This window comes from Aedes aegypti, chromosome 3, assembly GCF_002204515.2.
Source record: "Aedes aegypti strain LVP_AGWG chromosome 3, AaegL5.0 Primary Assembly, whole genome shotgun sequence".
In the NCBI taxonomy this organism is placed as follows: Eukaryota; Metazoa; Arthropoda; class Insecta; order Diptera; family Culicidae; genus Aedes; species Aedes aegypti.
The window spans coordinates 261,388,448-261,400,644 of NC_035109.1; the positions used below are offsets into that span (position 1 = coordinate 261,388,448).

At 45.3% G+C, this 12,197-nt stretch overlaps 2 protein-coding genes across 5 annotated transcripts in view; both read left to right on the plus strand.

The window, feature by feature from the left end:
• The window catches only part of LOC5571108 (ras-related protein Rab-23), a 159,998-nt gene extending 149,346 nt beyond the window's left edge, over window positions 1–10,652 (plus strand). For both annotated transcript variants that reach the window (XM_021850473.1, XM_021850472.1), the window contains exon 2: window positions 8,440–10,652. In XM_021850473.1, coding sequence (XP_021706165.1) covers window positions 8,914–9,585 — 672 coding nt within the window. In that variant the 5' untranslated portion in view covers window positions 8,440–8,913 and the 3' untranslated portion in view covers window positions 9,586–10,652. The remainder of the gene's footprint in view (window positions 1–8,439) is intronic.
• The window catches only part of LOC5571110 (protein yippee-like CG15309), a 304,844-nt gene that overhangs the window by 149,372 nt on the left and 143,275 nt on the right, over window positions 1–12,197 (plus strand). The gene's annotated exons all lie outside the window — the stretch shown is intronic.

Genomic DNA, 12,197 nt, shown 5'->3' on the forward strand with positions numbered 1-12,197 from the left:
CACACGAATCGCATCATTTACCAAGGTAAATCCAGATTTTTAGCTTCAGAATCCTTCCCACTAATGAAAACTCCTTACTGTGGCAACCATGAAGATGCAGAGGTATACTCGGTCTTTAATAACAATGGATGACACACTAACATTCCTTCCCTTACCCGATGACCGTAATAACGTGGCTGACGCCGTTAATAACATTATAATATTTGGGATTCTCGAAATTTTACACTGAAGATGGTAGACTACCCACAAATTCCATCTGTTGGTTACATGTGTAACTTCAATTGTTCTGGTAAATTACGGAGTAGCAACTCAATATGTAAACGAAATCGAAATAATATTCATTATTTATTGTTTTTATTGTTCTTGAACAGATTCAGATTCAGTTTTTTGCTTTAGACATGATTTTTCTCGGTTATTTTTTCCTTACTAGAAAGGAATAGGACGCATACCTCCAAATTTGATCATGTAGCCATCGGGTTCAATATCTTTGTGATGAATGCTTTTTGAATAACAAGAGTAAGACTCTTCACATGCCATGTCTCGAACATTCGCCAACATATATTAGAGTAAAGGGCTTATTTTGGAAAGCCGTGGTTGAATCTCCATAGAAGTGTGTTTTCTTAACAATCTATAAAGTAGTATTGATCTAAGTAATCTCTAATTTAACTTCTTCCTCCAAAAAGTCCTATAGACTTCTGCATTTATTTTTTTATTAACCTTCTACATAAAGAGCACATCAAGCTCATAAGACTCAAATGCCCCCAAAACCATGTCCCTGGCAAACATATTTTATTGAGACCTTAAAAAAAAGAAATCTAAGAGAGAACAAAACCTTTTAACTTTTATGCTTTAGTACATTATTTAGGTTGTTTTACTAATCGTCAAAACAAAATTCGTCCTATGTAACGAAATTGTCAGAATAGACTGACTGTACATGTCAATGGTTGCTATTTCATGTTGATTGATCAGAACTAATAAGAATTGGACTTTGGTTCAAATGAATAAAATATGGGAATTTCCACTTATTTTCGAAGTGCCATTTTAGCAGATCTCGTATTATTGATTAATAACGGCGCAGACCAAGTTCTTACAGAGGTATCATCTCCAGAATCATTATGGGAAGGGTGTGGTTAGTGAAGGAGGAAAAAGATCTGGGAGTCACCTTTGTTCAGCATGGATAAGGAGGGAAAGTATGATTTTAGTTAAAATTAGTTTTGCATCGCGGAAAAAAATATTGATAGAAGTTTAAAAACATCGACATTCATAATGTCCAACTATTCAAGGGTTTTAGTAATGATGAAAATAGACAGTGACGAACCATTCAAAGTTTGTTTGAAAATAAAACATAAACGTAGCATTGCAACGATAAAAAATCACAAACCGATCTCACCAGTTGTCAATTCATCCTCGGCCGATCACGAATCTTTTCGCACTCGAACAACGTGAACCGAACACGATTGGTCTTGTTTCCGTCGCTCATCCCACAGGAACATGCAACTGAACCAAAATACCACACACTACTCTGTAGCAAATTTATGTCTATGTTCTGACAGTAGTATTCTACAGTAACTAGAAATTACATTTACTCACGTAAAAGCTCATGTCAATGAAAATAAAGCTTATGTATGCTTATGTACTCAAGTGTTTTATGATTTCAATTTTTTATCCTTGTGAGTATTTTTTTTTTCCTTCTAAGCAATGGGGGTATAATCTGCTCAACAGACTCCGGACCGAGGTCCGGGAGTGTGGGGTTGGGGACCATTTACTACGTACAAGCAGTAAACAGGACTACACCCCCGACCCACTAAACCATTTCCATTGCCGCCAAACCCTTCGTCTCTCCGGGACCACCAAGAAGGCATTGCTTCGGAGAGGGGCTATTGCACATCGCATCCTCCAGGTTAGCTGCGTAGCCATGCAGCAACGAACATCGATGACACGCTTATGAGGGTCCACCAAGGTAGCATGCTGCCGCATTGCCAGCTTCCCGGGTGGTCCTCATCTCCCGTTTTCCGCTGAAGGCGGGCAGGGTCGACCACTAAGCCCGCGCCCAGCTGCACCGCAGGTATCAAGAACTGATACTGCGGCCTCGCAATTTGACCTACTGAAGGCTCAGGCCCTATCAGCTAGCACCAGCTGGGATTGCTGACGAAGGGGCCTCCACCTGCCCCGAACAACCAGAGGCTCGTATCCACCCAGTAGGCCGGCGCCACGACAGCAGCGCTACCAGGATGTTCTCCCCGCGGCCACTTAATCGCTGTAAGGGTCGATCTCGACCGTAGGGCACCGGTATGACCTACGTAACCGACTGCGAACCCTTGGACCACCTGTTGATTAGCGTCTGCACTAGTCACTCCTCGAGTCCACACGCCACCTCCTTTGGAGTTCCGAGACGATGTGGGTGATAGCCGATGAAACGGCATTCCAGCCAAACTCGTCTGCACACATCCTCTGGACAAAATTGTCCGGAGTCGTGTCCCGACCGCATGTGGCAAACATGCGGTCACGCATTGTGCGGAAACGCGGGCACACGAACAAAACGTGTTCCGCCGTTTCCTCTAAACCTGCACAAACTGGACATTCGGGAGAACCCGCATGACCGAAACGGTGTAGATATTGTCTAAAGCATCCATGACCCGAAAGGACCTGTGTTAGGTGGAATGTTAGTTCCCCATGGCGCCTATTGACCCAGATATCTAACCTCGGAATCAACCTGTGAGTCCACACTCCCTTGGTGGAACTGTCCCACGCACGCTGCCATTTGACCATGGAGGTCGTTCTGGCAGTCCTGCGTATGCCTCTTGTGCCGCGCCTTTCGAAGCACTCTATGTCTTCCATGATAAGGATACCAATAGGCATCATACCGGTGATGACACAAAGTGCATCGTGTGACACGGTACGGTACGCGCTCGCAACCCTCAGGCACATTAGCCTATAAGTACTCTCTAGCTTGCTACGGTAGCTATCGGTACTCAAAGCCGTGCCCCAAGCCGGGCCACCATACCTCAGTATGGACGAGGCGACACTGGCCAGAAGCTTACGCTTACTGGCGTACACCGCAGAGCTATTGGACATCATCCGGGACAGTGCCACAATAGCTGTGGAGGCTCTCTTGCAGGCATAATCGACATGGCTACCGAAGGTAAGCTTGTCGTCGATCATCACCCCCAAGTGTTTGACGGAGCGCTTCGAAGTGATTGTGCAGTCGCCTACACTGATCACCGCTTGCTGCACCGACTTTCGGTTGTTGACAACAACAGCCTCAGTTTTGTGGTGAGCCAATTCCAGTTTCCTGGAGCTCATCCACTCCTCCACAATTGCGATCGAGTGGGCTGCAGTCAATTCCACTTCTTCGATCGATTCACCGTAGACCTCCAGCGTAATATCGTCGGCAAAGCCAACGATGACCACACCCGCCGGGAATTTTAATCTCAACACCTCGTCGTACATGACATTCCATAACACCGGACCCAGGATGGAACCTTGCGGGACTCCTGAGGTTATGTGAAAGCACTTCCGACCCACCTCTGTGTCATAGACTAATACCCGATTCTGGAAGTAACTTCCGAGAATCTTGTACAGGTACTCGGGTATCCCCAGACGCAGGAGCGCATCAGCAATAGCCGCCCAACTGGCACTATTAAATGCATTCCTTACATCCAGAGTCACTACTGCGCAGTAGCGAATACCCCTCCTCTTACGCTGGAGTGCTATCTCAGCGGTTTTCTTAACCGTCAGAATAGCGTCTACAGTGGACCTCCCTTTCCGGAAGCCGAACTGGTTGCCTGAGAGACCATTTACACCCTCGGTGTACCTCGACAGTCTGTTGAGGATGATCTTCTCGAGCACTTTCCCCACCGTGTCAATCAAGCATATTGGTCTATACGCCGACGGGTCACCGGGTGGTTTCCCCGCCTTTGGCAATAGTACCAGGCTCTGCCTCTTCCACGCATCTGGAAATACTCCCTCGTCCAGGCATATCTGCATAGCAGATCTGAACATACCGGGAGCCTCCAAGATTGCGACTTTGAGGGCCAGGTTTGGAACTCCGTCCGGACCTGGTGCCTTCCCCATGCTTAGGGATTTTGCAATCCCTACAAGTTCCTCATCAGTTACTCTATCCTCATCGCCAGCCCCAATCCCCGGCTGTCCTACAAAAGGAGGCCATGGGCTAGGGTTGTGGCGCGGGAAGAGCCCCTCGATGATCCCCTCCAGCATCTGTGGAGATTGCTCCGTAGGAGCAATTGCACCTCTTGTCTTCGCCATTACGATCCTGTAGGCATCACCCCACGGGTTCGCGTTGGCACTCTGACAGAGTCCCTCGAAGCAGGCCTTATTGCTTGCCCTTATCTCGGACTTCAGCGCGACTTTGGCAGCGGTGAACACCGCCCGTCGTTCTTCACGCTCCTGCTCGGTACGTGCTCGCTGCATCCGTCTCCTGGCCCGTAGGCAGGCACGGCGCAGGTTCGCAATAGCTTGAGTCCACCAGTATGTCGGTGGTCTCCCATTCCTAGGGTGGACTTTTCTAGGCATGGTCGCATCGCACGCACGCGCAAGCACCGCTACAAGTTCGTCCCCGCTTAGGCCGAGTAGGTTACGCTCACGGCGGAGGGCCTCCCTAAGTACTTCATCATTGAAGTACGATGTCTTCCACCTACGAGGGCTTGGCCTTGACCTAGCCGCTTCCTCAACCCGCTGCCTGCTGTTGTTGTAGTCGATACTGTAGCGAACCGCCAGGTGGTCGCTGTGAGTGTAGGCATCGTCTACCCTCCAGTTCGAACTACTCGTTAGGCCAGGACTACAAAAAGTAACGTCGATAATCGACTCCGCTCCGTTACGGCTGAAGGTACTTTTGACACCAACATTAGCCAGATCGACATCTAGCACGGCCAGTGCCTCTAGCAGGATTTGACCTCGCTGGTTCGTGTAACGGCTTCCCCATTCCACGGCCCAGGCATTGAAGTCACCCGCTATTACAACTGGCCTTCGCCCTGTCAGCGCGGTCGTCATACAGTCCAGCATCTGCGTGAACCGCTCGGTCGACCAACTCGGAGGCGCATAGCAGCTACAGAAGAGGACCCCGTTTACCTTGGCGATCACGAAGCCCTCGTAGGTAGTAGACACCAACTGCTGGACAGGGTATTTACCCGTTGTCCATATCGCCGCCATTTTTCCGGATCCATCCACGACCCAGTTGCCGTTGCCGGCGGGTACTCGGTATGGGTCCGATATGATGGCGATGTCCGTCCCCCACTCAGCAACTGCCTGGTACAGCAGTTGCTGAGCTGCGTCACAGTGGTTCAGGTTCAGCTGCGTTACCTGCACTGTGACTTTTCGTTGATGGCTCGTTTGAAGGTCGGGCACCTTGAGCCTCCCGTTGGGTGATTGTTGTTCACGGACTTGCCGGAACAAATCAAGCCCTTGGGAGGGTTCTTGCAGCCTAGTGCCTTATGACCTTCCTCACCACAACGCCTACACAACTTGGTCCTATCAGGGCCTTTACAGCCCCAGGACTTGTGTCCAGGTTCCCTGCACCTAAAGCAGATCACTGGTTGCTCATGTATGTTCAGTGAACATACTGACCAACCAACCTTGATCTTACCTACCTTAGCGGACTTATTTGCGTCTGCCACAGGTAGGTGTACTAAGGCCACCTGAGTACCTGCCGGACCTTTCCGTAGCTGAACGGCGGTGGTGGGCACCTGCACTTCGCACTGTTGCCGCAGTGCCGTGACGAGCTCTTCTGCGTCAGTGATCTCGTCAAGGTTCATCACCTTCAGAGTCACTGACTGCGTCAGAGCCCTCACTTCAACACCAGCGCCAAGGACCTCTTCCGCCAAACTTTTGTAGGCGGCGCCCTTGCGCTCCTTGTCGCGCTTAAGCTCGAGGATCATTTCACCTGTACGAGTGCGTCTGACACTGCGTACGTCGGCTCCTAGATCCGCAAGCTTCGCGTCACTGCGCATCGCCTTCAGGACTTCCGAGTACTTGGACTCTTCCGTCTTGATGATGATCGCATCACCCTTTTCGCGCTTGGCACCTACCCTCCTACCTTTCTTAGGTCTGGTATCCCTGCGCTCCTGATTCTCCTGTTTCTTCTTCTTCTTCTTCCTCACTACGGTTGTCCAGGGGGCGTCCCCCCCCTGCTCCGCCCTGACCTGTGGTGATGGAGGACCTCTCAAAGGTCGCAACCCTCTGTTCCCATCACTCCGTGAGGGGCCAGCCTTTTCGGGCCCACCCTTCTCGGCTTTCCGGGACGCCTGGCTGGGGTCCGATTTTCCGGCACTTCTGCCGGTTTTCGGGGTCAGTATCCGCCTGGCCTTACGAGCGCCGCCGGGTAGCTCCTCCCCTGACGGCTGCCTCGCGCGCTTCTGCGATTGCTTGTTGTAAGCATTCGCTTCCGCACTTTTGGGGCTACCCGCGAAGACGAAGGGCTCCGTCTGGGTAGACTTCGGCACCTTCAATTTCACGGGTTCTGCCGCAGCCACAGTCACCATGGGTTCAGCATGGTTCTGCTTGGCCGCCAACATTGACTTACGAAGTCTAAGCAAGGCCTGCTTGAGGTCCTTGCTGATGTTAGACTTCGAGGACGCAAAGTCAATTATGGAGTCGAGCTGCTGTGCAGCCACTTCCATTGCAGAGAGCCCATCTCAACTTTTATTGATGGCCCTCATCAACCACGCTCCATCCATAACTTCACCCGATGCGTTAGCCGGGGATGAAATATGGCTTCCAGCACTGGCACTACGTGCACTGCTGCCTCCTCCTGCTTCTACTCTCCTCAACGGAGATCTAGCTAGCCCACTTCTTGCGAAGGGGTTCGCTTCCCTACTACTGCTACTACCTGCACTACCACTACTAATCTGATTGTTGTTTGAATTTGTACTCATTTTGGATCCCACGAGTAGCACGGGAAAAAAGGTCAACCACGCCAGAGCCCTGCATTAACGCGGTAAGGGACAAAATACTGTGAGGGGTGCCCAGGTGCCCCACAGGCTCCGTTAATGGCCGAACATCTTTTTCACCCCTTCGACCATTCATTCCTCAGCACGGTTTTTCGCATCACACCTTGAATTGGGGTTACCCCGTTTGGTGGACTCTTACCACCGGAACGGGTTGTCCGTAGTTCTATTCTAGACGCCGGAACTACACGGCCAATCCTTGTGAGTATGATTAGGGAGGAATGTACACCACTCATTGTATTCACTATATTCCTCTAGAGTGTTTATTTTGCACCAAAGTCTCGTTTTTATACCATTTGATATGATTTATTTTCTTCTTCTTCCTGGCTTCACGTCCCTACTAGGAGATAGTCTGCTTCTCAGCTTCCTATGAGCCATTCACTTGCACAGTTTTGAATTGAGAGCGTTCATTGATTGACCATTTTTTTGCATGTGTGTATCGTGTAGCAAACACAAGGATACTCTTTATGCCAAAAGAACTTGAACAAAATTTCCATTACGAAAAGATTCTCGACCGGCGAGATTCCAACCCACGACCCTTAGCTTGGCCTTTCTAAAAAGCTGCGCGTTTACCATTTCTGGACCCCAAATTGATATGATTTATATTTCTGTGAAATATTGCAGTACGTTGAATTTTTATAAAACTTGGAAAGTAACTGAACAATACTGTAGAGTTTTTTTTTTATTTTTTGGTCTTTAAAATAAATATTCGACCAATTATCTATTTTACCCTCATTTCCCCTAGATTCGCTTTTCATTTTGTTATGCGCAACATTCCATATGTTTTGAATCACTCCTGTTTTATGGAACTCGAATAATCGCAATAAAACTTTGCGGGAAATTATCAATAGCTTATCTGTATCATTTATCATTATTTACTTATAAATCACGTGGTCTAAGAATGAGCATGTACAGTAATCCCTACATTTATGCGCATCCCACCCACTTACCTCCTGCCATTTTTTTCAGTAGTTTTATTGGATTCGATAGACTCAAATTTTTGTACACAATTAGAGGCCAGTTGCTACTTGTTGTGTCAAAAATATTTTTATTATATTGATGCGATAACAGCTGAGATACGGCGGCGGGAGCTGAGTGGGTGGTACCGCTACATGGAGGTATAGCTGTACCATAACTGGATATGAAATCACTCCCTTCGTAAATGACGATTCAACATGCGACCATTTATTTCTCTGTTTTAAATTCTGTGCCGAGTGACTTGTCGTGTTACATGGGTATTTTTATTTTAGTACTCGGACTATGGGCTTCTTTATTTCAGCATTACTTATTTATTTTCCGTATATTTTTTGTTTGGTTTTATTTCTTCTTTGCTAATCGGATGATGGGTTTTTGTTTCTGACGTTTTGGCTTATGTTTTCTCTTTTCTTTTATTTTATTGCATTGAAAGTTATCACTTAACAACGATTGTTTTCGTTAGCGACCATAATTTAGTAATTCGTTTCATTTGGATTTGCAGGTGGCCCAAGTCTAGTACTGACTTAGAACCAAGAACACACACACGTACACAAGTCCCGGCACTACCGCGTGCGTTGCGTGGGGTTGCGTGGAAGATAATGAGACAGACTGAACGCAATGCGAGAAACCTTTGAACATAGGACTAGAACTTGAGCCTATTGGTGGTAAGACCGTTTCAAAATTGTCGTTGGCGAACGAGGTAGACGATTGGCGTTTTTTGGCGGAATATGGGTGACGCGTGACGAACTCCATGGGGGACATCGCGTGACATGCAGAGTGGACGAATCACGACCATGACTAGAGAGATTTCCACGCGTAGATTTAGAGAGTTTGAATTGTTCACGAACGATGCTCCAGCGGGGCTAACGATTTGAGTTTGAAAAGTGAAAGATGGTCAATGATCTGGTAGAATAGTGGCAACGGTTTTGTTGCATGATTAGGAGTGAAGGGTTGAACATTAGAAACGGCATCCATCATGCTGGAAGAAGAGTTGGAGATTGCGCTGAAGGTGATCGTGGTCGGCAATGGAGGCGTCGGCAAGACTTCAATGGTGCAACGTTACTGCAAGGGAATCTATACAAAAGACTACAAGAAAACGATTGGAGTGGACTTTCTGGAGCGACAGATCGAACTCGATGGTGAAGATATCCGTATCATGCTGTGGGATACGGCCGGACAGGAGGAGTTCGATGCAATTACTAAAGCATATTACCGGGGAGCGCAGGCTTGCGTGTTGACCTTCAGCACAACGGATAGGGCGTCGTTTGAGGCGATTCGAGAGTGGAAGGTGAAGGTGGAAAACGAGTGCAGTGAAATTCCGACCGTGCTAGTCCAGAACAAAATCGACCTCATGGATAAGGCCGTGGTGTCGTTCGATGAAGCCGAAGCATTAGCTCAATCACTTGGCTGCCGGCTAATACGGACCTCGGTCAAGGAGGACGTCAACGTGGCCAGTGTGTTCCGCTATCTGGCGAATAAGTGCCACCAGCAGATGAAGCAGCAGTACAATGCCGCGACACCGATCACGCAGCCGACGATCAGTGCATTTAGTCCCACTTTCCAGTCGAAAGCCACCAACAACACCATTCAATTAACAAGGCCATCCGTTAAACGAAAACCACTGCAGAAAAGGTGTGGTATTTTTTAAACCTGAACGGGGAATTCCGAGCCACAGAGTGCGAGGTAGAGAAATGATGATGATAGCAATTGTTTATTTATCTGTGAGCTATTTCTTTTTCTGTCCCCGCTTTTCCCAGGCACAGAGAGGGGGGGCGAGGGACACTTGGGTGGTGCTCTCTTGTTGATAATTGTTAAATTGCATGTCAGGAATAAGTGGAGAAATTGTTAGCAATGAGTAGTATTTTCATGTGAATGTATTATTTTTTTATTCTAGGAATTAAAGCATACAGTTAGGAGTAGTTAGGGATTTATATGAAATTTGTGCCGCTCAACGAATCTTAACAAAGACATAGGCTTAAGAGAAACGGATCGAAGAGATATGTAAAGAATATGAGAGATGCGGTTGATTCGAAATGAACGTTGCTAGATTTGGACTGTTGCATTGTTGGTGGAACGCTATTTGATTAATGATGATCAAATTTATTCATATGAGTGATGCCTAAACCGAGTGCGATTTTTAGCAAAGCGTGAATAGTTTCATAAACAACAGATATTCTATTTTCTGTGAGGAACGTCCGACTGTTTGGCAAACTTAGATAAACTTAGGTTGAAATGTTAATCATGAGGTCTGATCATTTTTTTCTTCTTGGCATTACATTGGACAGAGTCTACTTCTCAGCTTCATGTTGTTAAATCATTTCACAGTTGTTAACCGACAGATTTCTTTCTCCGTTTATCGTCTGACAATAGACAAGACCCACTTTATTCAGGAAATATGATTATTCTTTGCATCTTTGAATGCTAGTTATGATGCCTTTTGCTATCATTTATTGGGAATTTCAACTCAATTGACCTCGAAAAGTGTCTTCTCAAAGGGCTTAAACTTTGTAAGATAAAAGCTGTTTTAATATAAAGGTGAAATCTTCGCTTTTGTTGTTGTTATCTTCAATTGAGTTGAAGGTAATTGTCACTTCAGGCGTTGCGGATTCCATTTAATGGGTATAATAGCGCCATAGTTTACCCTAATGCTCCCACATTTTGCTCATCTGAAACATAACGATTGGAGCACCGTTCGATTTTTTTTGCTATAGTGAATGTTCCAGATTACCAAAAAATACAAAAAAGAGAACAAAAATCTAGTTGCATTTTAATTTATTGTTATGAGTACTCTCACAATCAGACAAATGGTCGGTGTTCAGATAGACTGGAACAAATGTTTTTTAATAGTCTCAAGAAAAAGCACCCCAGGTGTTTGAAACATCAAGATGTTTGTACGGGTTACAGTACCTTCGAAAAGATTATTTTTTCTAGAACATATTTCATTTTCCGTGTATCTAACGGCACAACAGTTTTGGATTTTTTTTCTATCTTTATTAACGAGATTTATTATCCCTGGGCTAGATCGTCTCGTGTCTAACGGCTTTACTTTCCTTCCGAAGGAAGTTATAACTATAATTTTTATGTCATAAATGACTATCTCGGGGATGGCATTTGATTCCAGTTCCTATGCGTGAGAGGCGTGTGCTTTGAGCACTACACTAGGTCCGTTCCCAGTTTTGGATTTGAATTAATACCAACAGACGTTCTTTGTATGATATATTGATTGTGGTAAATTTAATATTTATATATTTTCTGTGCCTCACATTCAATGGAATGTTATACAACAATTCAATTTTACAATCATAAAAACAACCACAAATTGCTTCAAAAGTTATTTATGACATTTAAAATTGTGTTTTGGTACTATCTGCCAATCAAAATTTAAATCGTTCCGATCTACGTTAAAATAAAAACATCTGAACCTCGTCTAAAGGAGAGTTTTGTTTTTAAAGAGTCAATATCAGTGTAAAAAGTTTATGTTAATGTTTGTAGCTTATTTGTCTAGATTTTTTTCGTACAGTTTTTATTTTCCTTTTGAGGTTTTGCCAATTATTTTCAAATGACACTCGCATTATATTTTTTACAGTATCCTGCATTTTTTCACCATACTTTTTACAGCTAGAACAGTACAACTTTAAGGCCTGATTATACCGTTATTTTTCAAGTAAATTATGTTGTTATTCGAGAAGTATTTAAAATGTTGAATCTCAAACAATGGAATTAACAAAAGTTCGGCGGTTAATAGTTTGGAACTTATTGTGTGTATTTTAGGTGTTCTTCTTCTTCTTTCTGGCGTTAAGTCCCAACTGGGACAGAGCCTGCTTCTCAGATTAGTGTTCTTATGAGCACTTCCACAGATATTAATTGAAAGCTTTCTTTGCCGATTGACCATTTTTGCATATATGTATATCGTGTGGCAGGTACGAAGATACTCTATGCCCTGGGAATCGAGAAAATTTCGCTTGTTGCAGACTCCGGGTTTTGCTGCATCTGGTAAAGTTCAAAGAAATAAATAATGTTTCAATCAATGCAATCACGCAGAACCAAAAAGCTGCTTTAACAATTTACCTCCATGATTTGATCAATGTTTCACTGTTGTAGAACACCTTTTAAAACGTAAAGTTTGATAAACTTCTTCAATTCAAAGCACTTGACAAATAAAAAATGGTCGCTGATATTACCCATATTTATTTGCGCTAAGAGATGTTAATTAAGAGTACGAAATACCCATTTATTGTTTTGGGAAATGTACCCTTCTTT